At 38.5% G+C, this 27,031-nt stretch overlaps 2 protein-coding genes across 2 annotated transcripts; one reads left to right on the top strand and one right to left on the bottom strand.

Annotated features, from left to right (window-relative positions):
- The first annotated feature begins 113 nt into the window (after nucleotides 1-113).
- On the top strand, nucleotides 114-9,692 carry DNAJA1 (DnaJ heat shock protein family (Hsp40) member A1). Its single transcript, XM_070742191.1, has 9 exons — nucleotides 114-356; nucleotides 1,099-1,243; nucleotides 1,847-2,024; nucleotides 2,511-2,615; nucleotides 2,711-2,938; nucleotides 4,511-4,625; nucleotides 7,095-7,210; nucleotides 7,864-7,964; nucleotides 8,157-9,692. The coding sequence occupies exons 2-9, from the start codon at nucleotides 1,112-1,114 to the stop codon at nucleotides 8,373-8,375; spliced, it is 1,194 nt and encodes a 397-aa protein (XP_070598292.1). The 5' UTR covers nucleotides 114-356; nucleotides 1,099-1,111; the 3' UTR covers nucleotides 8,376-9,692.
- Nucleotides 9,693-10,778: 1,086 nt separating this feature from the next.
- On the bottom strand, nucleotides 10,779-26,098 carry SMU1 (SMU1 DNA replication regulator and spliceosomal factor). The gene is made up of 12 exons (XM_070742189.1): nucleotides 25,949-26,098; nucleotides 24,582-24,792; nucleotides 23,630-23,782; nucleotides 20,634-20,744; nucleotides 19,928-20,056; nucleotides 18,862-18,981; nucleotides 18,052-18,168; nucleotides 16,624-16,751; nucleotides 16,416-16,542; nucleotides 14,042-14,209; nucleotides 12,946-13,098; nucleotides 10,779-11,657 (listed from the first exon to the last, which is right to left on the bottom strand). Exons 1-12 carry the CDS (start codon nucleotides 25,972-25,974, stop codon nucleotides 11,559-11,561), a joined length of 1,542 nt encoding a protein of 513 aa, XP_070598290.1. The 5' UTR covers nucleotides 25,975-26,098; the 3' UTR covers nucleotides 10,779-11,558.
- Nucleotides 26,099-27,031: the final 933 nt, after the last annotated feature.

Genomic DNA, 27,031 nt, shown 5'->3' with positions numbered 1-27,031 from the left:
GGCATGACGGGAATTGTAGTTCCCGGCGGTAATACAATCCCTCGACAAGCGATTGGAAGGCGGCTTGTTTTCCGTCATCGCTTCTAGAAAGCCGACGAATGCCGGCTGTCGATAGTTACCAGCAGAGAAGGCGGTGTTTCCGGGATTGGGTGGGGCTTCCTTTGGGGGGAGGATAGAAAACTCCCCGGATGTTGCCTTAGCCTGAGACCGGCTCGGAACTTTCCAGAAAAGTCGCGGCCGTTTTGTCTGTAGGAGAGAGAGAGGCAGGCGAAGGTGGCACTCGGCGAGCAGGAGCGAGGAGACTTACGGGGAAAGACGTCGGGCTGCCGGGTTTTTTTTTCGGCCGAAAGCGCGAGGTGGGTGGAAGACAAAGGGAAGCGGTTGGCCGCGCCTTCCTTCCCCCCCCCCCAGCCCCCCCCGTCGTCGCGAGACGAGGGCGGCTTCGTCCGCGCGCCTGGCAAGCCGAGGCGCGCGCGGGGGGGGGCAGCTGGGGGGGGGGGCGAGCCGAATCGGTCCACTTGCGGGGAAGGGGTGGTGGTGAGGGAGACCGATACGAATTGAGTAAAATGAGGCACGGGAAGGGAAGGAGCGAGCGGCGGGGGTTTGTGAGGGAAACTGAGGAGAAGCCTGCGAGAAAGGAGCCTTTGGGGGAACGGGGCAAGGAGGGGTCGGTGCCCGTTGTCCGTGAGGCGAGGAAGGGGGACCATGAGGAAACATCCTTTCTGGGTGTCCTGTAGAGGGGAGGGCGAGAGCCATTGGTGGGGGGGGGATTAAGCCCGTTTTCAGGTGAGTGACCTTCACCTGCTCGGAAACAGACGGGGCGACTGAAGGAGCGGCACTTTATTCCAGGCCATTTAAGCCAAAGTGGCCCAGTTCAAGCAGGGAGGAACGAGAAAAGGTGCTTTGGTGTCACCTGTTTGTGTAGCCATTTCGGTTTGGGAGGGTAATGCGGGGGAAAGGGGATGAAAGATGGGGAGGGATTGTTTCTGTTGAGGATAAACTGAGTGTAAGGGAAGAGTGTGAGTCTCAACAGCTGTTTTTATGTGAAACCGGTGTCATCTTACTGCTATTCTCTTCCCCTCCCATGTTCCCACGCAGGTAGGGTTGCATCATGGTGAAGGAGACCACATACTACGATGTGCTTGGGGTAAAACCTAATGCCTCTCAGGAGGAGTTGAAAAAGGCTTATAGGAAGTTAGCCTTGAAGTATCATCCAGATAAGAATCCTAATGAAGGCGAAAAGGTGAGTTGATACATTTTTAAAATCTTTCTCTTTCTGCTAATTAAGTATATGTGGCAGGTACTCTACCCATTTCATTTTGCTTCTTGGTGCATGGTGGTGGTTGGGGTCTTTTTTTTTACTTCCCAGAATGTCTTACAACCACTGCCCCTTTGGAAAGCTTCCAGCCTAGCTCTTAAAGCAGCACCTAGTCATTGTTAGCTGGGGGGTTTTTTGGGGGCGGGGGGGCGGGCTAAAGCAGCATCAAACCTGCAAACTAGACTTGGATATAGAAGAAAAATATTCAGCAGAAAAGAACAAATTACTATATAAAAAACAACCCAACAACCCAGCAATCATTTAGTGGACCAGGACTTAAAGGTTTACAATTAGGAAGGTTAAAATTTAGATTTGAATTCTTCTGCTGGAATAAAACATTAATTTCAAAAACTCCTTTTCAATAAAGTGAGAAAATTCAATTCATAAGATCATTAGTAATTATTGTATGTTACTAATAATAGTAAGTAAATGCAATAGAGCTGATCGTGGTATTAAATAATAAACATTTTTCTGGAGACAATTACATAAATAGACTAAGCCTTTTGATTTTTTTTTTCAATGTTACAGTTCAAACAAATTTCCCAAGCCTATGAAGTCCTGTCTGATTCCAAGAAAAGAGAGTTGTACGATAAAGGTGGTGAACAAGCAATAAAAGAAGGTGGTAGTGGAAGCAGTTTTGGATCACCAATGGATATATTTGATATGTTCTTTGGAGGAGGTGGAAGAATGCAAAGAGAGAGGAGAGGTAAAGACTTTCTTTCATTTAATGGAAATTTTAACGGTGAACTTTTTATTAGTTAAAAATGAGATTGTTCGCTGTACACAAAGATAAAGGAGATGATGTGGTTTCAAGGTGAACAGGTAAATATATCTTTTAATTTCAGATTTTTTATTTAATGTAAAGCCATTTGTTTCTCTCTAATGATTGCTTTGGGAGCTGTCATATAATGGATTAATGTCCACTAAAGCATCCATTAGCATTATATGAACATTACCTCAAAGTCTGTTTCCTGTTATTGCTGTTAATATTGCTGTATACATAATACAGTTAGTTCAAATGTTTTCAACATGGTTTAAGCTGCACATGAAACAACTTGTAACTCTTTACTTAGAAATGCCCCATTGGATCCAGCCAAGTTTAATTTCCATTGTAATAAATGTGACTTTCTCAAAAAAACCAACCCTCAGCCATGAACTGAATTAATTCTTAATAACATGCTTTTTATTTCAGGTAAAAACGTTGTTCATCAGTTATCAGTAACTTTAGAAGACTTGTACAATGGAGCAACCCGGAAACTTGCTCTACAGAAAAATGTGATTTGTGACAAATGTGAAGGTATGCTAAAACATTTCTTTAATTTTATAGAAGTTTAGGAGAAATTTTAATGTGAAAAGATGGAGTCTATTTAATTTTTTTCATATGTTTTCTAGGCCGAGGGGGCAAGAAGGGTGCAGTAGAATGCTGCCTTAATTGCAGAGGAACAGGCATGCAAATAAGAATTCATCAGATAGGACCTGGAATGGTTCAGCAAATCCAGTCTGTGTGCATGGACTGCCAAGGCCATGGAGAGCGCATCAGTCCCAAGGACAGGTGTAAAAGCTGCATTGGAAGGAAAATTATTAGAGAAAAGAAAATTCTGGAAGTCCACATTGATAAAGGTATACTAAAGGAGAAATGAGGAATTGTGGGATATTAAAAGTCCAAGAAAAGATTTACATACACTGATCAAAAAAATAAAGGGAACACTCAACTAACACATCCTAAATCTGAATGAATGAAATATTCTCATTGAATACTTTGTTCTGTATAAATTTGAATGTGCTGACAACAACATGAAATTGATTGTCAAATCATTGCTGCTTCCTAAGTGGACAGCTTGATTTCACAGAAGTTTGATTTAGTTGGAGTTATATTCTGTTGTTTAATTTTATTTATTTATTTATTTATTTATTAGATTTGTATGCTGCCCCTCTTTGTAGACTCAGGGCAGCTAACAACAATAATAAAACAGCGTATGACAAATTTAATATTTAAAATAACTAAAAAACCTTATTAAAACCAGGCACACACAAAAACATACCATGTTTGTTTAAGTGTTCCCTTTATTTTTTGAGCAATATATTAATTTAGAAAGGGATGATAAATTACCTATGGGTTATCTGCCATGAGATCTGTGTCTTTCACTAATTTTTCTTCTTCAGAATTATTACCCAGCTGCTCCAAGTCCTCGGAGAGGGACAGCATAAAAATCTAATAAATAAAATACCCTCTTTGATAAAGAATATAGTTCTATAGAATATAGTTCTCCCACTGCCTGACTTTCTAGGCGTTAAACATAGAAAATACCTCTGCCAAGTGAAATTGCTTTCATAAGATTAGTACAACTTCCATAATTTTTGTATGAATAGCGGGTTTCTCCCAGTAAGAAATGAGGGATGATATACAGGTGATATAATGAATGACTGAACACTTGACATTAGATGGGTCTGGAAAACTATAGTACTTGGATACAAATAATTTTGTCCAAGGGCTGAAATAAATAAACACAAAAAGAAAACTATAAAATCATGATTCAAATTAAATTGTAACAACTAGTGTAGATCAACTGTTTCACAATATCTAAAATATTCAAATAGATCACCAATACAAGTGATGGTGAATCTTTTTTCCCTCGGATGCCGAAAGAGCATGCAAAAACAGATTCCCTATTCCCTGGAGGCCAGAACCTGCCTATTTCCCAACCTCTGTTTGGTCCAATAGGGTCGTGTTTTGCCCTCCCCAGGTTCCAAAGGCTTCCCTGGAGCCGGGGGAGGGTAAAAATGCCCTCCTTACCCCACCTCACCTGCGATGCTCTCTGGAAGCCAAAAATGCCCTCCCAGAGCCTTTCTGTGAGCCAAAAATCAGCTGTCTAGCACCCACATGCATGTTGGAGCTGAGCTACGGTAACAACTATCTGTGCCAGCAGATATGGCTCTGCCTGTACCATAGGTTCACCATCACTGACCTATATATTCCATAATACAAAACTAGAAATTTTGGAAAAAAAATCAGTAAGGAATAATTATTGAGATTAGCTCGCTTTTCACTAACTGTTAAGGAATATGCTTTCTGTTCCAGCTCCATGCTTCTGCTTTATCAAATTTACAGAATGAAGAATGCTAAATTTATTGACACAATAATTTAAAATATATTGTGTAGATTTTAAGTCTAATCTGTTCCTTTTGAAATAGGAATGAAAGATGGTCAGAAAATAACTTTTCATGGTGAAGGTGATCAAGAACCAGGATTGGAGCCAGGAGACATTATCATTGTCTTGGATCAAAAAGATCATTCTTTGTTTACAAGGCAAGTTTTAATAATACTGTGGAAATCTTATTTGGGTAGTATGCTTGGGAACATAGGTTGTCAGACATTAGGGTTTATTTTTAGAAGATACTAATTGGAGCAGGTTTTTAATTTTATAGTCAGAATAGGATGGTCAGGGTAACAATTGCACAGTTTCTCTTAACTTTCTACAAGGTTAATTATTTTTGCAATACCTTACAACTTTTCCAATTTGTTCTAACCTACTAAACAAATGTAAATCACTATGTTATAACTACCCACTACCTTTATAAATGCATATTAATATACAATAGTGCAGATGACAGACTGATTCTATCATAGTTTTGTAGCCCTTGACTAATTATGTCAAGGTATGAAGCCTGGCAGTTTTTATTTATTTTATTTATTTATTTATTTATTTAGATTTGTATGCCGCCCCTCTCCGCAGACTCGGGGCGGCTCACAGCACAACACAACAGTTTGTAACAAATCCAAATATAATTTAAAACATTTAAAAGAACCCCATTTTGTTAACAAGTATACACTCAAACATCCCATACATAAAATGTGCATGCCCGGGGGAGGTGTTTCAGTTCCCCCATGCCTGACGACAGAGGTGGGTTTTAAGAAGTTTACGGAAGGCAGGGAGAGTAGGGGCAGTTCTAATCTCCGGGGGGAGTTGGTTCCAGAGGGTCGAGGCCGCCACAGAGAAGGCTCTTCCCCTGGGGCCCGCCAACCGACATTGTTTAGTTGACGGGACCCGGAGAAGGCCCACTCTGTGGGACCTAATTGGTCGCTGGGATTCGTGCCAACGAATCGGGATTTTAATTGCCAACTTCTGGTTCTTTGTTTAGGAAAATGTATAGCACTTTCAGTTTTAAGAAGTTTGTTCAGTCTAATGATTCAAAGATTAAACTGGTTTTCCTTCTCAGAAAAGTTAACTTTCAATGTTAAGTAAAATGTTATATTGGTTTTAAGGTTTGAAAGTCATATTTTCTCTAAATTCTGTTTTCTCTAAATTCTGAAACTTTTTATATATGGCTGTAAATCGTATATACAGTGGTACCTCTACTTATGAACTTAATTTGTTCCGTGACCAGGTTCTTAAGTAGAAATGTTTGTAAGAAGAAGCAATTTTTCCCATAGGAATCAATGTAAAAGCAAATAATGCGTGCAATTGGGAAAACCACAGGGAGGGTGGAGGCCCTGTTTCCTCCCAGGAGATTCCTAGAGAGGCCACATGGAGGCTCCTTCCCGCCTTTTCCGGCCCTGTTTCCTCCCAGGAGATTCCTAGAGAGGGCGCATGGAGGCTCCTCCCCACCTTTTCTGTCCCTGTTTCCTCCCAGGAGATTCCTAGAGAGGCCCCACGGAGGCTTCTCCCTGCCTTTTCTGTCCCTGTTTTCTCCCAGGAGATTCCTAGAGAGGCCCCACGGAGGCTTCTCCCTGCCTTTTCTGGTTACAGTTTCAGAGGCTCTGGTTTGTAAGTGAAAAATGGTTCTTGAGAAGAGGCAAAAACATCTTGAACACCCGGTTCTTATCTAGACTCTAGAGAACCTAGAAAAGTTCGTAAGTAGAGGCGTTCTTAGGTAGAGGTACCACTGTATTTGATTCCTGTACAGTAGCAAGGAGATTCAGTTTAGTTTTTTTCCCCATGAAATTGTAGCTGGTTGGTTTTTTGTTATTTTTTACTTAGATAATTAAACATGGAATGTCATTGAGTTTCAAGATATTCCTTGATCTATTATGAGGGTCCTCATCCTTTTTGACCAGAAGAAAATTTAAAAACATGATAGGGGCCCTGTGGCTGCTGGATGGGGAAAATTGCCTATTCCCAAAATGGCTGCCATGAGAAAGTTATAGAGGGCCAGTTTATCAGAATGCTATGTGTTGTGCTGGTAAAATATTTGATATTACCTGACATTGTGCCTTTCTTTGTGGGATTTTTGGGAACAAACAGAAATACCCTTCCTTCTAAAAGTATTTGCCTACAGCCAAAAGATTTTATTTTTTCAATAAATATTATGGTCCATTTAAGATTCAGGTGCATTATTGAAAATAAAGATAATGCTGGAAGATACTAAAGTGATGCAGCATGCCAGCATCACTTTAGAAATTTTAAGAAACTCATAAAGGATTAGTGAGAACTCCCACCCTAGATGTCTTTGTGTAATCTGTGGTGGTATGCTGGGGACCACTGATAGTCTATATTATATATAGTATAATATTTATTAAGCATCAAATATTAAGATAAAACCTTATTTTTTTAAATTTTCTCATGTAATCAGACTTGGTGCCAGAATAGTCTTATTGCAGTAACAAATCTTTTTAATTCTGTAGGAATATAGATCTCTGTACTCTCCCTGCACATTTATTTAATAGTACAATTTACCATTTTAAGTAGTTAGGTTTTTTACTTGCCTTTTTGGAATTGATATCCCATACAATACGATTATAGCACTGCATTTCTAAGGCATATAATTTTTTCTGCAGGCGAGGTGAAGACTTGGTCATGTCTATGGATATACAATTAGTGGAAGCACTCTGTGGCTTTCAAAAACCAATTGCAATGCTGGATAATCGAACTATAATGATTACTTCTCATCCTGGTAAGGATTGCTCTGAAAAAAGAACTTAGGTACAATAAGTTTAAATTTAAAAGACCATGGTTTAAATAGACTTTGGATGTAAATCTGTCCATATTACTTTATGTGTCTAGTCTTATTTATCTTTTTATCATCTGTAAACTTCTTCAGTTAAATGAACATTCTACTTTAACTGCCAACTGCTCCCTACTGTTAGTCTGTTAAAAGTTTGAATTATACTGGAGTCACTATTAATTGGAATCCACTATAAAATAAATGTTATTCTTTTGAAGAATCCAAATGAAATGCTATAAAGATCTTAAGCTTTAAGTATAACTCTTAAATCAGTACAGTAATAGCTTTTATCAAACTCCTGCTGCCTTGGATTGACAGGAATGGCACAATCATTTGTAACTGATGAGTTAGAAATCTTTTGAACATATTTTGGAAAATCTTTTTCTATCATACTGCACTTTAGGAATATGCCGTGTTTGGATTCCGTTACAAAACATTTCTAGCACTTGGCTCTTTTCCCAGAATCAGGTTACTACTCTGGGTGCCTTGTTCGCATTTCTTTAGTTTGCTGTCAGGATAAGTTTCTGCTTGAGCAATTATAAGTATTTGTAATTTTAATTTTATATAAAGTTTGTTAAACATGTTATATCTTTAATTTCTAGGTCAGATTGTCAAACATGGTGATATTAAGTGTGTAATAAATGAAGGAATGCCAATCTACCGTAGGCCATATGAGAAGGGTCGTCTTATAATTGAATTTAAGGTAAGTGATGGTTGCATTACTAATTAAATATCTCATGGAAAATTTCTTCAAAATGCTGCCTTATAATGCTGATTTCTTAAAGTTATGCAGATTAAGCAAATGTATCTTTTACATTAAAATCCAGACACTTATTTCATACTTAAAAAGTACATTTTTTTTAGAATCATTCATATATTTTTTTCTAATTTTCAGGTGATATTTCCAGAAAATGGTTTCCTTTGCTCAGATAAGCTATGTCTGCTGGAAAAACTGCTACCGCCAAGGCAAGAAGTGGAAGAAACCGAAGACATGGATCAAGTAGAGTTGGTAGACTTTGACCCGTCTCAGGAAAGAAGACAGCATTACAATGGTGAAGCATATGAAGATGATGAGCACCATCCTAGAGGTGGTGTCCAATGCCAGACTTCTTAAAGTGGTCTCAGTTACACTTGTGCTGCTTGTCCTGTATGTCAGTTGTGGATGAGTGAAGGACTGAAGTTGCTATATTCAGAATTGCTATTGTCTCTGTAATATTTAAACTTAGTTGTTTTTAAATCAAGCTAACAAATTGAAATCGGTAAAACTACTTGGATCAAGTTGGAATGTTCATATTTCTATATGGCCTCCTAAGGAAACCTGAAGCCACTTTACTCTGGCTTATTTTATTTTGTGCATCATAAGTGTATTGTGTGCAAATGCACTGGCTTTAGTATTCAGTGATTTCTGTTTAGTATTATAAATTATATTCCCTTATGTATGCATCTGTATTTATGATTCATGTTAAAGATGTGAAATTAAATTTTTGTATTCATCTAGATACATTGATGTGTTTTGGATGTGCTATGGCTGGTTGAGACTTTGCACAGCACCTGTATAAGACTCTACTTATTTTCCATTCTGGAATGTTGAACTCCCTTCATTCTATACTGAGCTTTAGTTAGAATGCTATATACTCATCGATGTTAGAGAGGATCCTGGCATGGTTCTTGGGTAGGAGTAAAAATTTCAACCAACGTCTAAGTGTAAATGGGACAAAAGCTAAAATCTTTAAAAGGATTCTGAATAGCAAATACATAATTAGTAACTGAAAAATAATATGCCTAAGAATACTGGTATAAATCTACATCCACCTTGAGTTTCATGTCACTAACATTCAAATTCCATGCTGCATGAATTCTAGCAAAAAAACCAACAACCATTAACGCTAAATGACTCCTTAATGAATCATTCAGTCCATAAGATTTTTGTGTGTAGTTTCTGAAAAAGGCTACCCCTTTAATGGCTATTTTAAAATGTCAATACACGTAACCTAGTGTAGATTCATCCAAAATAATAATTACGGTAGGCATGGCATCATGATTGGAGAAGGGTTAGCAAAGAATTCAAGTACCTCTTTTAAATATACCTAAGACTGCTATTTCTAAAAACTAAGATTGTCATTTATGATAAGCCCTAAATTTTCGTAACTGCTATATATAGGCAAATATGTATATGGGCAAATAGGATAGCAGAAAATAGCATTTCAGTTCCATATGTAATTTTTTTGAAGAATCACCATTAGAATCTTAAATTGGCCAAAAAATTTGACTAGCTTAAATCCTTGGCAGGGATTTAAGTTGTACAGCAAATTATTTTAGTCCTTGTGATAAGGATGAGTTACAGTGGAATTATATGTCTTTAAACTGCTTGATTATTGTACTTTACACTCGGTTTGTACCTGTAGGGGGGAATAAAACTATCCTTCTAACAGCTTCATCTCTTCTTCCTTTTTGGCCTATATAACCATCCATTCCAAATACACATTTGTCAAAATGTCCTTTAAAAACCCTTTGGTCTAGTTTGGCTGCATCCGCTGCATTTAGCAGAATTTGTTTTAAAAATCACATTTCTATTCTTTAAAAGCAAGGATTGCCAATACTGTACTTAGTAAAAGGTATAGTGGCTTCTTTGTATACATTTTCTATGTATAACAGAACGGCCTGCTCATGTGGTAGCTGTACATAGTTCCTGCATATTTGAATACAATGCTGCAATTACAGAATAATGCATAAAATCAGCCAGTTGTAGTTTAATATGGTAGCTATGATTAAAAACCTGGGCACGTGGACATTTTAGGTGGTAGGGTCATAGAGAATCTTTCCAGTTAAGAGATGGCCAGAGTTTGAGGAGACTGGAAATGAAAGCAAGCTTTTGTCATTCCTATAATAAATCCTCCCCAAATTTTTCTGCAAACTGATCTTTTGTAAAATATATTAGATTAGAATGTGAAAAAGGAAAAGTCAGGCACCTGACTTACCATTCCTTAAATACCCAGCCACCTGAAAAGCTGTCTTAGATCATGCCCCCAAATACAACACATACAATTGTTAATTCTTTAGCACATGCTCTCCCTCTCCTGATTGGCTGGATGGATTGCCATAACTTGCCAAGAGAATGATTAGGGTATAGTCATAGTTAAGGAGTTCAACGTCATGATCAATCTCTCACCACAGCTTATTCCAGAATATTTAAAAAGCTGAATTTCCTCTACATGCCAATATTTCTAACAGGGTCCCCAAACCTGGCAACTTTAAGCTTTGTGGACTTCAACACCCTACTAAGACCTGCTGGCTGAATAATTCTGGGCACTGAAGTCCACAAGTCTTAAAGTTGCCAGGTTTGAAGACCTAATTTATAGAAAAGATAGATATATATTTAATAGTACTAATTTGCAGATGCAACTCAATAAGTAACCATTTCTTCACCAATCCAGAAAGTAGTAGTAGTATACTTTCTTTATAAACATAAATTTCAAGTTTGGTCTTATTTTAAGTTTTAAAAGTTGTAAACCAGATGCCTCTTTAAGAAATATTTTATTGTAGAACAGGCAGGTGTTTTTTTTAAAAAAGAGTTACCAAAAAAAAAAAAATCTGCACAAGTTTACAAACAAAATGTTCATTTTGAACAGTAAAATTACAATTCTTCAAGGGAAAAATATCTTGTTTTCTGAAAATAAAATGAAGCTTGTAACATAAACTCGGTATATTTCAGAACATCAAAAAATCTACAAAACAATAGCAATTAGTTTCAATTTATATATATACTAAACATGAGAGGGAAATTAACATTTAACCAGAGCAGGAGCTCCCAGCCCCTCATATTCCCATTAAGTGGTGTATTTACCTTAATAAGGGGTCTCATTTAACCAAGTTACATAAATTGCAAGATCATAACTTTTACCAGACAGTGTTTTAAATACGTACTTTACATTTCCATGAATACTGCCAGAATTTTTAACATGCCATTTTAAATGGTAAAACCATGTACTTGCTCTTCATTTTCCCCTTAACTAAAATAATTCATCTCATTTTTTAAAATCCAAAAATATGTGGAAGTAATGCCATTCACATAAGCAGAAATGAAATGCACGAAAAGAACATTTAGAAATTGAAGTGATTTTTTCAATTTGCATACACAACTAGCGTTATATATAGCTAAAACTTGAGACAGCTGAATATGAAATTCAGTATAAATTAAAACAAGCCTTTTTAAAATCTTGTGAGAAACACATCCTCTGCACATAGTACACACTTCCCAGGGATTCAGAAGCCATATGCTGAAGGTATGTATGCAGTTCTATGGTTTCCACAGCTTCAACAACCCATCTTCACTATAGGTAGCAATCAAATTCTGATGGGCATGGTGAGCAATACCAATGACATCCTTTTCATGAACCTTAGTATCAGAAAGAAAGAAGAAACATGATTATCTCCAGGACATAAGATCAGATGAGGTATTTTCTATACATACATTCCTCTATCCTAAAAGGAAAAAAAAAACTTTTAGAAAATAATCAAGAAAAATACATGTTTTCTGAAAGAATGGATTCTGAAACTAGTAGAACTAACAGAGCATAAAATTTACTGCTTTAACAATAAACAACAACCTGACTACTTGTTTCTTTTGGTTTGGCTATCCCTATTATATTTCCTACAGTAAAAAGAGAAACATTAAATGTAGACTTTGGGATTGCAGATTACGGTACATCTGATCTGATTAGAGAAACATTGGAGTTTGTTAAATACACTGCTCAAAAAAATAAAGGGAACACTTAAACAATAGAATATAACAATAGAATCAAACTGATTGGCAAGTCAATTTCACATGCTGTTGTGCAAATGGAATAGCTGTGCAAATGAAATATTCAGATAATATTTCATTCATTTAGGTCTAGGATGTGTTATTTGAATATTCCCTTTATTTTTTGAGCAGTATATATGGTTTATGGTTTACTTACAGTCAATAGTATGTTGAATTAAAGCTAAACTAAGTCCTGAGTGAGCAAGGTTATAGTCCTAAATCCTGAAGCCACAAAGCAGGCTTCCAGACACTCCCCATACCTGAAGATTTCAAATGTCAGCCATGTAAGCAGGCCAAAAGGATTCTGAAGTTGAATTCTATATATCTGGTAGATACTGGGTTTTGTAAATTTCACCAGTTACTTTTTTTGAGGAAGAAACTTGCTCTGCCTGGACATTGGAGAAATATTAGATTTGGTGGAAAAGTCTACAGCAGTGGTTCTCAAACCTGGGGATTAGGACCCTTTTGGGGGGTCGAATGACCATTTCACAGGAGTTGCCTAAGACCATGGGAAAAGACAAATTTCCCATTGTGTTAGGAACTAAAGCTTCTATTCTGGCGCCTTGGAACATATTTTTACAATCCGGTCAATCAGGCATTTACAGTGAGGGTGTCCCTCTGACCTCCCTGCCAAGCAGCTTAAAGCTCTGTTGGGAGTATTAGCACCAGACGTATGGTTAAGAGTCTCCACAACATGAGAAACTGTATTAAGGGGTCGCAGCATTAGTCCAGGGAGAGGGGCGGCATATAAGTCAAATAAATAAGTAAGTAAGTAAGCAAGGTTGAGAACCACTGGTCTATAGGGTAAGGGAACCAAATTTGTTCTCTACTGCATATGGAACTGCTGATGCAGGTTGCCACCAAGACGCCCCCTGCTACCCACCGTCAGTGTTCTCTCCAGCTTGCCAGTCACTGTGCTGAAACAGTAGAGGACAAAATCTTCACCCACACAGTAGATCCACTCGCCTCGAGGAGAAAGGGTACAGCAGACAAAGTCACCACCTTCTCTCTTACCAGAGCTGAAACTTCTCACAATCTACCAAGTTGAAATGTTAACAAGAGAAAAAAAGAAAGAAAATCTGCAGCCATAATATAGTTCAAGGTATAGAATTCATTTCTCGTGACAATGTCCTTCCAAAGGACAGAGAGTGAAACATTAAGGAATTGCAATCTCTACTGTAAATTATTAGCAACAGCACAAGTAGCAAGCAGATGTTCAGAGATGCTGATGGACAGAGACCACAGGTTAAGGAGTTTTAACTCTCCACCTGGAGAAGGGGTGTGTGTGAGCTGAAATGTTTATATTAAATTTTCCTTGTACTTTTGATTCTAACACACAGTACAAGTATTATGATGGGCGTATTTCAAACCTCTCTAGGTCCTTTCCTTTTGTCTTTGGAAATGTATATAGTATAAGAGGATTTCAGTATGCACCTAAAAATGAGATGCGCTATAAATGATGTTACTAGAGACACTTATAAACCTTGATTAAAATATATATAATCTGTAAACTGCCTTGAGTCGCCTTCCAGGAGATGGGCAGCATAAACATTTCATAATAAAAAATAAAAAGTATCAATATTGTGGGATAGTACATGGGAAAAAAGACGGTTTTTCTCTCAGTACAAATTTCTGACATCTCTATAGCATTTGTTAACTGACTAAATTCATTGAAGCAAAAGCTAAGAACCTTCCAAACCAATTTAAAATCATGCATAAAATTAAAAAATAAGCTTTAACCAAATTGTTAAAAATATAAGCTAAAATTATAAGCTAAAATAGGGTCTTTTGCATTACTTGAGGATCCTAAAGATTAACTCAGCACACACAACCAATCAATGCAACATTTAACCATGACTTTAAAAAGTCTTACAAATCAGAAAAAGTGGGAACAATGACTTCCCATTGTCAACTCTAGTTACCGAATCCAAAAGGAACACCAATTGCATTCGCACAGATGTTTAAAACACAATACATACTTGTCCCTGCATGTTCATGATGACAACTGTATTTGATCTGTTGCAAACAACAAAGTGCTCTGGATTTTTAGGCAGGAGAATCACATTGTTCACAGTGATGTCTGTTCCAGCTGTGCTTCCCAGGGATTTGAAGGTGTTACAGCATTCTGTAGTTTTCATATTCCAAATCTAACAAATAAACGGGAAAGGGAAAATATGTAAATTCCACATTAGAATGAAACCCAAGCTACCCCACGAGTGTCTTCATGCCGAGTATATAATGGCCCTAAGCATAGCACTGTTTCCCATAATTCATAGGTCTTATCTCCATCTGTACACTCTGTGTCTTATGATGGGTGCTAATACAGGGTGCCCAGGGGGGAAAGCATTTTGAAATTCCCTGATATTTCCCTGACATATTCCCTGATATTTCCCTGTAACTTGCCATCTAGTTAAGACACGATCGTAGATGACATCATACCAAACAGCTAAGCCATGGAGAAATATCAGTAGCTGAGGAAGCAAGTTGTTGCCACAGTTATGCTCATTTTTGCTTGACTTTACAAGGCAATCTGATCCATTGTTATTTTTTACATGATTTTTCCCTGACTTTTAAACATTTTAATACAGTTTGTTTCCCCCCTGATTTATTTCATTTTTTAACGAATTCCCTGATATTTCCTGAACTGCCCATTTCTCTTATAATACAAACATTTCATTTCAAAAGTGATTTTAGTGCAATCAAAGTAAAACCATTCTGTACCAATATTAAAAACAAAGGGGGGAAAATCTACTAATCAATCACTTAAGAGATTGATCTCAAGAGAGCAACCACAGGCTAATTTAAAGGGAAGGTTGGAGACTGGACGATAGTTGTTGAGAATGGCTGGGTCCAGGGAAGGCTTCTTGAGGAAGGGGTTCACAAGTGCTCCTTGTATGGAGCCGCAAAGGGCCCCCTCCCCAAAGAAGCATTGACAATCTCCTGGACCCAGCTCTGTGTCACCTCCCTGCTGGCTGATCCAGCAAACAGGTGGTGGAATTCACAGCTCCAATGGCCTTGTCCACTTCATCAGGTGTCACCAGGTCAAACTCCTCCCAGACAGATGGACAAGGACGAGCCCCAGTCACCTCGACTGACTCATTGTCAGTCGACTCTGTTATCCAATCGGAGTCGAGGTCCGCCCGGATCCGAGCGATTTTATCAGCGAAAAATGTGTTAAAATCCTCGGCACTGCTCTGCAAGTGCTCCCCAACTCCCCCCTGGTTAAGGAGGGAGCGGGTCACCCTAAACAGAGCAGCCAGGTGAGATTCCGCTGATGCAATCAAGGCGGCATGATACGCGCATCTTGCCGCCTTGAGCGCCACTCATATGCTTCATCATATTTCCTCATCTTAGCTTTTGGGAGACTTAGTTTTGTCTCATTATCTCCGTCTCTCTCCTCCTTTCTTATCATCCCTGTTGAATATTTTTCCATGGTGTTTCTTAGGGGTTTGTTATATGCACTCTCCTACTCTGTGCTGCGTGCTACTGTTCGTTGCAAAAAAAACCTATTCCCTGCAGCAAAAAAAGCATGTTCACTGGGGTCACACGCCCTCACGGCATTGCTCCACGCCCCCCCCCCCAGGCAGGCCCGCCCCACTATTTGAGAAACCCTGGGCTAGGGGGATGGCCAATTAGCTCCTCCCGAGGAACCATTCCTGCTTTTTGGCAGCTCTTCATGCCCGTGCATTAAGAATAGGCTCCTCCTCTTCTTCCTCATCACTGATGTGAGGTGCTGGAGGTTCTAAAGGCCCTGGCTAAACCTCTGCCTCTGGCACCGAGTCCTCAGCAGCCTCTTCACTGTCCGACTCGGGTGTCAGTTGCACAGGCTGCTGGCACCTCACCACATCGGTCTGTTCTCGGGAGGGATCTACTACCATCTGCACGGGCTGTTGGCGGGCCATAACACAATAGCACTGAAAAAAGTGACTTAGGACCATTTTTCATACTTATGGCTGTTGCTGTATCCTCCCGGCCATGTGATCAAAATTCAGATGCTTGGCAACGAATTCATATTTTATGATGTTTTGCAGTGCCTTGGAGTCATGTGACCAGCTTCTGCAACCTTCTGACAAGCACAGTCGACGGGGAAGCCGGATTCACTAAATAGTTGTGTTACTAGCTTAACAAGTGCCGTGGTTCACAGGAAATGTCGTAAATGGGGCAAGAGAGGTCATTAAATGGGGCAAAAATTCAAGATTTCACTTAGCAACAGAAATTTGGGGCTCAATTGTGGTCATAAATCGAGGACTATCAGTAGTGCTGAGAAAATGTTTTCACAACAAACAACCCAACAAGCAAAGATTTTAACTAATCATGCAAATTATACCTAGTGATCAAGACTCGGGAGCGTACCTTCACAGTGCCATCCGAGGATGCACTAATAATATAATGTCCATCTTGTGTAAATGTAGCTTCATTGACAAATGAGGTATGACCACGAAATTCTTTGAGAGTCTTCCCTGATTTCAGGCCGTGAATCCTGTTGCAGCATAAAAACGACATTAGCGTTACCTGTCCCAATCAGACGGAACAGCCAAACGTATTGCAAAATGAGACATACCTGATTGTCTGATCAAAGGCGGCACTCAGAATCTGACTGCTGTCCTTTGAGAAGCTCAAGCAGGTGACACCTTTGCTATGGGCTCTTTCAAATCGCCTCAGACACTGTCCACTCTGGATCTTCCACACCTTCAGAGAAACCAAGGAACTGATGTTACCATCACACAATAACGTTAGCTGCCAAATTGCCTGGCTCACTCAGGTAGACACAAAACATACCCTGCTTGTCCTTATGAATAAAATAATTTCTCCATGGCAGCGGGACAGAATGTTGAATGAAATAGCAACAGCAAAAATATTTAGACTTGTATACCGTTTCTCTACAGTCCCCTCTGGGCAGTTTACAGAGTCAGTATACTGCTCCCAACAATCTGGGTCCTCACTTTACCGACCTCGGAAGAATAGAAGGCTGAGTCAACGTTGAGCCTAGTGGGATTCCAACTACCAAACTGCAGGCAGCCAGCAGAAGTAGCCTGAAGTACTGCATTTTAGCCACCATGCCACTGCGGCTCTTGAACTCAAATTGGTCCCTTTTATTAATTGAATATTTGAGATTAGTGAATGTCATTAAATTACCAGCCCATACTGTGAGCTGCAAGAAAAACCTAAAGAAAAACCAAAACAATCTGGACCCCAAATATGCATCCAGAGAAAACTTATTTATTTATTTATTAGATTTGTATGCCGCCCCTCTCCGTAGACTCTTCTCCACGTGAGTCGGGACCTGGGTTCGACTCCGAGAGCCGGCTCCCTTAGCTCCTCTCTCTCTCTCTCTCTCTCGAACCCCGAAACAGTCACAGCACAAAAGGATGCTTGGCCATCATCGGCTGGGTTGTACAGTGGTCCTCAACTGCTCTTTTCCTGGATGATTTCATTGACATAAACTTGTTCCCTTTTATGCAATCTTGGAGGTAAATAGGAATAATTTACTTGTCTCTGTTTCTTTATACACTATGATTGGGGACTGTGCAAACCATTCCTTCAGAAAAATATCCCAAAGGTGCTTTTCAATAGGCAACTGGACTTTCTGGTTTTTCTTTGAAGACCCTTCGCTTCTCATCCAAGAAGCTTCTTCGGCTCTGAGCTTCTCAACTAAGAAGGTTCTTGGATGAGAAGCTAAACATCTTCAAAGAAAAACCAGAAAGTGCAGTTGCCTCTTGAAAAAACACCTTTGGGACATCAACGAGCTGAATGACTAAGAATCTCCACAGACCTTCAGGAAAATACTTCTAATCTCTCTCTGTGAATCAATGCTTAGAAAGCAATACAGAAAACCATGGAGAAAGGAAGATGGTTAATTCATACACTTTTGAGCCCTAACAAAGTCCCAGTATTGTGTGTCTGTCATGTCTTAGAAGTTCAGGAAAAATGGCTTATAAGGGAGTTCTTGGGTGCCACTATGGGCCTTCAGCTCTGCTTAACAGCATACCTTGATTTTTCCATCTTGTGCTCCAGTTGCTAACATTTCAGTGTCTCTGCTGAAACACATGCACAGCACCGCATCGTCCATCATCATAAAATTATCCTGTGCCTGGTATTTCAGATCCTAAACAGAACAAAATAAATTAATAGAACTAAGATAAGAACAAGCATTGGGAAGAATGGATGTATACAAAATCATTTCAGAGTCACACTACGATAAATTATATTAATAAAATACAGACTGTAGTGGCTCTCCGATTCAAAGGCCAATTTTAGATGTAAATTATAGGATTCTTTGAAACAGAACAAGTCTGGGATTGAGGTTAAATTCTTCTATACTCAGTGTGTGTCTCGCATGTTGTTAAACTCAATAAATTTGGGGTTTCCAACACTGTACTTGTCATATACAAATAACAATCAACATTACTGTCTCTCTGCAAATCTTCTTCAAAGCCCATTTTTCTCCTCTCACATTTATTTCTAATTTTGAAATATAAAAGTAACCAGCAAGAATTAATTCCCATTCTATTTCCCATTTTAATCTCCCAAAGTTTTCTAACCACCTCACCAACAGCAAAGAGAAAGCAAATAAGAAAATATTCAACATTGATCATGGATCTTGCACCTTACAACCTCTTCTATTGGCTTCCATTTTGAAAAGGACTATAATACAGTATATCCTAATTAAAAATTCCATTCCAATTTCCTCTGAAAATACAGAAGAGTTCATATTACTCATTTTCATTTGTTGTGCCCAAAGAACTGATATAGATTTTTGCGCCATTCACATGGCAGTTAAGAAAAGTCATAGAATTACCTTCCTGATTTTCCCAGTAGTAAAGTTCCAGACTTCAATAAATCCATCCACAGAACCAGTGACCAGATACTGACCATCCGGAGAAAATCGAGCACATTCCACATGAGACTTTTGACCGAACTGTTTCATAAGAAGAAAGAAATAGCATATAACAAATATTATGTACTAATCTAGACTGGAAACATCCTCAAATTAAACTTAGTTCCCACTGGATCCATGGATACACTGATAGGCGTTCTCTTGGCAACTGTACCGAAGTAGTTTGCAGTGTCTTTCTTCTCTGCAACACTGGAAATGATACCCTCAATAGTTGGATCTTGGTCTCATTTTACTCCTGGATCCAAAAAGCATTGGCTTGATGCTGCACCTGAAGCATATGCAATTTGTGCCTCCCACTAGAGGTTGAAGTTGCAGTCACTTATCTCCCTACCAGCCTGCTTACAAGCCAGATGGAGTTTGCCACTTCCTGCCAGCTTTCACTCTTTTGTTGGAAATTGTGAGGAAGTTACCAGGAGATCTTTACTTATCAATAGCAACAGGGACTAATGGGATTGTCATTCGTAAGCAATGTGGCCATGTGATGTCATGCTTTAAAACAGTTATATTGAAATTTTGGTCCCAATTACCATAGTTAATTGAGGATTACCAGTACCTACTGCTGAGAGAGAAGGAATAGTTCAAGCCAATCCAGGTGGCTTTGTGCCTAAGCTAAAAGTCCCAGTTTCTAGCTTAGCACCTTAACGGCTGTACCAACCTAGCTCTCACCCAATTCTTTACTAAATTCAACTTTGCTTTCATTTTTAAAAATACAAGAACAAAAACAACATGTAGAAAAATGACTTTTAAAATACAGAATTTTTGAAGTCATCTAAAATATTATTAGAATTTGATCAATGAATCACAGTTGGGTTCTCATAACAACCTAAATGAAATAAGCCACATGATAATATTGAATCCAGCGAGATGTATTAAGCCTTAAACATATTCCTCGTTTGATCCAATAAAAATGCTTTAAACCTCAAAGGCCTGAGAATTGTTGCTGAAATCACGGTCGGGGACAACCCACCTTAATATGTCTACTCAGCTGTGTGGGGAATTTTTCCTCTTCCACATCTTTGACAGCTGCTTTTCCTCTGAACAAGTCAATAGTCATACCAGGGGGAAGAAGCCCCTGATGCTGTTGCCATTTCAAGGCCTAAGATACCAAAGAGGATTACAGACAAAGATTGTAACACTTTTGAAACATAATACAAAAGGACACTTAAATATCACGAAAGTTTCTTATCAGGAAAGATTTAATGAATTCAATCTGTATAATCTGGAGGACAGAAGGGAAAGGGGGGACATGATCGAAACATTTAAATATGTTAAATGTTTAAATAAGGTTCAGAAAGGAAGTGTTTTTAAATAGGAAAGTGAACACAAGAACAAGGGGGCACAATCTGAGGTTAGTTGGGGGAAAGATCAAAAGCAACTGGAAAAAATATTATTTTACTGAAAGAGTAGTAGATGCTTGGAACAAACTTCCAGCAGATGTGGTTGGTAAATCCACAATAACTGAATTTAAACATACCTGGGAAAAACATATATCCATCCTAAGATAAAATACAGGAAATAGTATAAGGGCAGACTAGATGGGGCCATAAGGTCTTTTTCTGCTGTAAATCTTCTGTTTCTATATTAAAGATTCATAATCTTAGGCTTTAAAGAATAATTAGTCTTCCATTTCATACTCATCAATTAAGCTTGGGCGGGGGGGAGGAGAGAAATACCTGTCCTAATAACGCCATAAGGCGAGATGGAGGTACCACGCTAACTTCACCAGCCAAAGCCTGGGCAATGGCAGCTCTCCGCTTCTCTTTGCTGCTTCCATCTGGGTATGCCTGAAATGCAACGGTAGTCATCAGATTTACATGCTGCCAAATTCATTCAGATCCAGAGATATACAGAACTTTCTTTTTGAGAAATCTGCCACTCTCTCAAAAACCAATAACTTGCCTGGATTATAACTAGCTTTATTGAAAACTGGCACATTATATATGCAATTCTAAATCCACAATACAGTTTTGAGTGTTGGCATAAATGTGATAGAAATAACTGTACTGGGAAAGATCAACCCTATTTAATTTGACTCAGAAGAAAACTTTAATCCAACCTTCTACTTACTGCTAAAATGCACATTACTTTTGCTTCATAACAGCTTCAGCCAGAGAAAGTGGAGGACGTATCAAGATATCTCCCAGCAAAGAAAGAAAAATAAAGTCTTCACAGTTCAAATGTTACCTATCTCCAAAATAGCAATTTTCTATGCCAATATGTAACAAAATCCAGGGATCACTTAATAATTACCAGAAATAACCAAACATCATGATGACAGTCTTTTCAACTAATATCAGTAAAGCTGCCTAAGGTATAGTTCCAGAAAAATTAGACAACGTAATATGGAAAATAATTGGGGTTTTTTTTAAGAGCATACCTCATGCAGAAACATTAATTTTTGTTCCTTATTAAATACTGTGGGGCAGAATTGAATCCAGCTAGCTAAGAAACACTGACTGCTTATTTGCATAAATTACACTGATCTAAAGGCAAATAGAAAACAATACAAAGTCTGGGAATGAAAAGAAGGATTAAATTCTGGAATGGCAATGTCCAATTTTGAAAAGGAAGTTAGTGTTCTATGTTTACTGAACAAAAAAAAACCCCATTCTAGCTTATAAAATGAAAATACATATTAAAACAAAATATACACACTATACAATGGCAAGGAAGAAGGAATGCAAAATACAGGAAGGAACAAAAAGCATTTTTCTATCATTCATCAAAGCAAGTTCTGGTTAAAGAGAGCTTCAAAGGTACAACAGCAGGTCAATGAATAGCAGGTGCCATAACTCAGAAAACTGTGAGCAAATGCTAGTTGAGATTTTCTACATTTTTAGCCGCCCACGGCAGTTTGTCAGTCAGCCTATGTCAGTCTATGAAGATGAGGGCCTTGAGGCTAACTGCTTCCACACAGCTTTCACAGGTGCACAAAGAAGCATCCCACTCAACTTGGTCCAGGAAAGATCAAAGTTTATACATAGACCAAAGTTGATACCAAATGCTCCCAGTCATGGTGGTTTCTTGATCTCTAATGACAGTTGTAATTGTAGATCTGTTCTTTTGAGAAATACAACAAAGAGTCCCAGTTCCTATTACCTGATAATCATGGACCCACAAGATTCCTATTTATGAAGATTCAATCTTAAATGATTGGCCCTGTTCTAATCCATCACTCTGACTGTCCAACAACTTGTTCACGCCAAGCAGGCCCTATTATTGGGGTTTCACCATTGCCTTCTTTTCTTTCAAGGTGCTTGATCAGTATATTGGGTTTTATTCTTGGAAAAGAAAAGCTCCTTTAGTAAATGGGTGGTTTGATAAATTACTTAAATAAATCAATGCACAACCAATGTTCGCTAAGAAATTATAAAGAAAAATAATTGTTGTCAGAATACTGGGAAACCTCTCACTTTCCTCCACCCCCAAAACCCCCCTCTATGATTGTCCCAATAACTTTATATAAATGTTAAATAGAAGTATGGACAAAGCAGTGCCTTTTGATACTCAACACCACCGCCAGATCTAAAAGCACACCCTGTTATATAAAACCATTCTGAAAATAGACCTCCATTGTACAGGGCCTGCAACTCACAAAGACAATCAAGGAAAAGTAGATTGTTGATTATATCCAAAACTATCTCAAAAACAACTAGATCAACAAAATTGCTCTCTCCTACTCTCTCCATAAAAGACAGAGGTACCATATTGATTCTATTCCAAACTAGATCAGATCTCAGACTGAAATGTAATAGAGAAATATTATTTATGACACAAATGAAATTATTCATGAAACAAATGTCTAACATGAAATAATTCTAAATTTTAGACAAGGCACAAGATCATGGATTCTCATCCTCTTTCCTCTGTATAAAGTCATAGTCCTCTTTCATGTTTTATCTTTGATTTTACCTCAACTTGTTTAGACAGGCAAGGTTTAATTAGAATTTCAAAGAAAAAACATGCCACTTTAGGTAACATTAGTCAAACAAACACAGAGAACATATGGGGCAAAAAGAAATAATGTATCCGGAAACCAACAGAGAATTTTAAATTCTTAAAACTGGTTCCAGAGAGATATCTGAAGCAATCCAAAAAATATTAGAAATATATGTAGTTACTTCTTTTACAAGTCCTACATTTCTTAATGGACAGGTAACATCTATATATCATTTCTTTATTAATTACATTTATATGCTGTGCATTTCACTATGTAGGCAAATATACTGGGATAGAAAACTGAATTGTTTTAAGCACGTTTAAACATATTTTACAGTCTTCAAACATGCAATGTTATTACAAATTGAATTACATAATTAACTAACAATAACTTTACAACTGTGTGATAGCTTACATAATTTGCTTTGCATTAAACAACAATGTATCCGTCCAAGAAAAGATATTAGCTATAAAAGTTTTTTAAAATTGTAAATTCTAATTATACTGTGAAATGTAGAAATTTGTAAATGAGCTAGATCTTTCATTATGCAGAAATGATTAAATGAGATATTTTATATAATACAAACTGTAAATGAGAAAAATAATAAAGTAAACCTAATTAGGCAAAACAAACAATAATATATTATTATTTAAGAGCCAGAGTAGCGTAGTGGTTCCTTCACATATTATTTAACATAATAGATGTAAAAAACTATGAGCGAAGTTTTACCTCACGTGGATCAAAATAGGACCTAGCCAAAAGGTTCTCAAGATGAATATATCGCTCTGGTTGGGTTTGCTTTAGCATGATCATTGGATCAGTCTGTCTCAGAAGAGATCTAGCAGCCCCCAATTCACGAAGTTCTATCAGTTCCAGAACAACCTGAAATATCAACAGAAAAAGAACTATTAGTCATACAAACAAGCATATGCTAATGCACCTATTACAGTTATGTGACTTGGAAATTCACTTTAAATGGAATTACTTTTTCGTTGTTTTCTTGTGCCATATATGTCATTGCATGTTGGCGATCATGTTAGTGATCCTATTTTTATCAATAGCCTCATGAAAAAGTGCTGCTGAGTTTGGTCCAAACCAGTGGAATTAAATGGAATTACACAGCTGAAAACTTTGGTCAATGTTAGCAAAATTTGTTTCGTTTCAAAACTGAAAGAGTTCAGACCATAAGTCTTGAAAATTCTTATTATTTTAATTTTTAAAAGCCTCAAGTGTGAAGAGGTGGGTGTATATATAACACACTAATGTCTTTAAAACTATGTGGTACCAATATTATATTGCAGAAGCAATACAACTTAAAACTTATATTCTTTTTAAAAAATCTTTAAAAATAATTGATACGTTGTAAAAATTGGGAGATAAATCAGATTGCATCCGGAGTTAATTTTATACCAGTACTAAATGGGGATGGTTTAATTTTCAGAGACAGCAGCAACCATAATATGCCATATTGATATGTGCATGACACCATGGCATAAATCATTAATTGTGGTATCTGCGTGATCATAGATATGATGCATCATACATGTATCATCAATTGCCCCTTTGTTCAAAAATGAAAGATGAATACTCTGCAACATTACAAAATGCCAATTTATTTTCTACCCACTAAAAATACACCAAAAGATGCAACTCAAAGTATTATTGCACAAAGCTTGCTGACCTGTTCATATAGATCAATGAGTGTTTTGTCTGGCAACTTTAGTGACTGTATTGCCTGCAGGACTGTATCCCAATGGCCACTATTAATATCTGCCACGAAGCTCTCAATGCTGTCCACCGTATTCAGAGACACTGTAGTTTCCTCTTGCAATGTAGCCAGGGCCCGATGAAGGCTGTTCTCCTTCAGATATTGCATGATTAAACGGATAACACTGCGGGGAAAAACAATTAGTACAATTAGATATTTATTCCATTTGCAGTCTCTCTCTGCAACATACATACTATACATACATACACACAACGTACTATCTCATCAGAAGACATTTTCCAATATTCATTTCTACATCCGAGAGACAAAATTCAATCAGAGCTTAGTAAACTACATAATAGTGTAGTGAACTAAGAGATGCTTTTGCTCCTTTTTGATTTTACAGCTAGTCCCCGACTTACAACAGTTAGGTTAGTGACCGTTCGAAGATACAACAGCACCGAAAAAAGTTAAGTTGTGACTTTTATAAATTTTTCACGTCTATGATCATTGCAGCATCTCCATGGTTACGTGTTTTTATCTCTGGAGGTTTGACAACTGACTCATATTTCTGACAGTTGCAATGTCCCAGGTTCACATGATCCCCCTTCCCAATCTTCCAACAAGGGAAGCCAACGGGGAAACCAGATTCACATTACAACAGTGTTACTAATTTAACAACTGCAGTTTATTCAGTTAACAAATGCCACGAGAAAAGTTGTAAAGTGGGGCAAAATTCACGTAACAAATTTACATGAAGTAAAGAGCCGGGGTGGTGTGGTGGTTAGAGTGCAGCACTGCAGGCGACTTCAGCTAACTGCTAGGCTGTAGTTCAGCAGTTCAAATCTCACCACGGACTCAAGGTTGACTCAGCCTTCCGAGGTGGGTAAAATGAGGATAGATTGTTGGGGGCAATATGCTGATTCTGTAAACCACTTAGAGGGGTCTATAAAAGCACTATGAAGTGGTATATAAATCTAATCACTAAATTTCTCATTTAGCAACATACATTTTGGGCTCAATCGTGGTCGTAAGCCGAGGACTACCTGTATCGACGCTGCCAAATGCATTTCTTTCTTTTCCCCACTCCAGCCCCCCACCAGGGATGTTTTGCCTTCCTTATAAATAACTATTAAATAAACAGCCGCGATGCTTTAGGCCCCATTCGAAAATTTACGGCATAAACTTTGGCGTTCCCAACGACCGCTGGGCTGCAGTTACAGCCAGGGAAGCGGCGTGCCAACGGGAAAAGCTGCAGGGCAGCCGGTCTGCAACAGGCCAAAGGATGCGGGCACCGAAAGCAAAAGCCCGCCGCCCGCCCCTTTGCCCGCCCCACTCACTCCGAGGACTCGATTTCGATCGACATGTTGAACTAAGTGCAGGCCCGCCGCCTTCGACTACCGAAACACGACCCCAGCTCCGCCCCCACACTCCCCGCTCATTCACTTCCGGGTCAACTCCTCTCTCCCTCCCTCCCCCCCTCTCTCTCTGTACCATAGAGACGCCACATGGAATCTCTCGATGGGTTTTCAATTTCCGGGTTCCTTTGACCGCCTTTTTTCTCCTTTTTATTCTTCTTTAGGCTTAGAGGAGAAGCGGGGGAAAGTATCAGGAAAACCTGCGGCAGATGTAATTCTACAGCATTGCCTCTGTCAAGTAATACCAAAAAAGATGCTTTTTTTTCTCTTTGGTGGGGGGACGGGACAGTCGTCTCGATTGAGGATATTTCGACTGGAGATGTGAAAAGAAATCAACATTATTCAGCCTGAATAGACGGACGGTTTTATTTTATGCCAACGGTGGAATATTGATGAAACATAGAAACATGTTTCATCATGATTGACGGCAGAAAAAGACTTCATGGTCCATCTAGTCTGCCCTTATACTATTTCCTGTATTTTATCTTAGGATGGATATATGTTTATCCCAGGCATGTTTAAATTCAGTTACTGTGGATTTACCAACCACGACTGCTGGAAGTTTGTTTCAAGCATCTACTACTCTTTCAGTAAAATAATATTTTCTCTCATGGACATGGCTAGTCTAGCGAAGAGAAGGACCAGGGGTGATATGCCACAGAGAGGAGGGGGTCAGGCTGTTTTCCAAAGCACCAGAAGGCCAGATAAGGAATAAAGATGTAAGCTGACCAAGGAGAGATTCAACCTGGAAATAAGGAAGAACTTTCTGACCGCGAGAGCGATCAACTAGTGGAACAACTTGCCTGCGGAGATTGTGAATGTTCCAACACTTTCAAAGAAAGATTGGACTGCCATTTGTCCGAAATGATGTAGGGACTCCCGCTTGAGCAGGGTGTGTGTGAGTGGTTGCTGGACTAGATGCCCTCCAAGGTCCCTTCCAACTCTAATAATAATCTAACCTAAAATCTGGAGGAGTATGAGATAGCCCTAACCCCATTCATGACA

This window comes from Erythrolamprus reginae, chromosome 2, assembly GCF_031021105.1.
Source record: "Erythrolamprus reginae isolate rEryReg1 chromosome 2, rEryReg1.hap1, whole genome shotgun sequence".
Classification (NCBI taxonomy): Eukaryota; Metazoa; Chordata; class Lepidosauria; order Squamata; family Dipsadidae; genus Erythrolamprus; species Erythrolamprus reginae.
The sequence above is the reverse complement of the archived record's forward strand: the minus strand, read 5'-3'. Positions and strand labels throughout refer to the sequence as shown.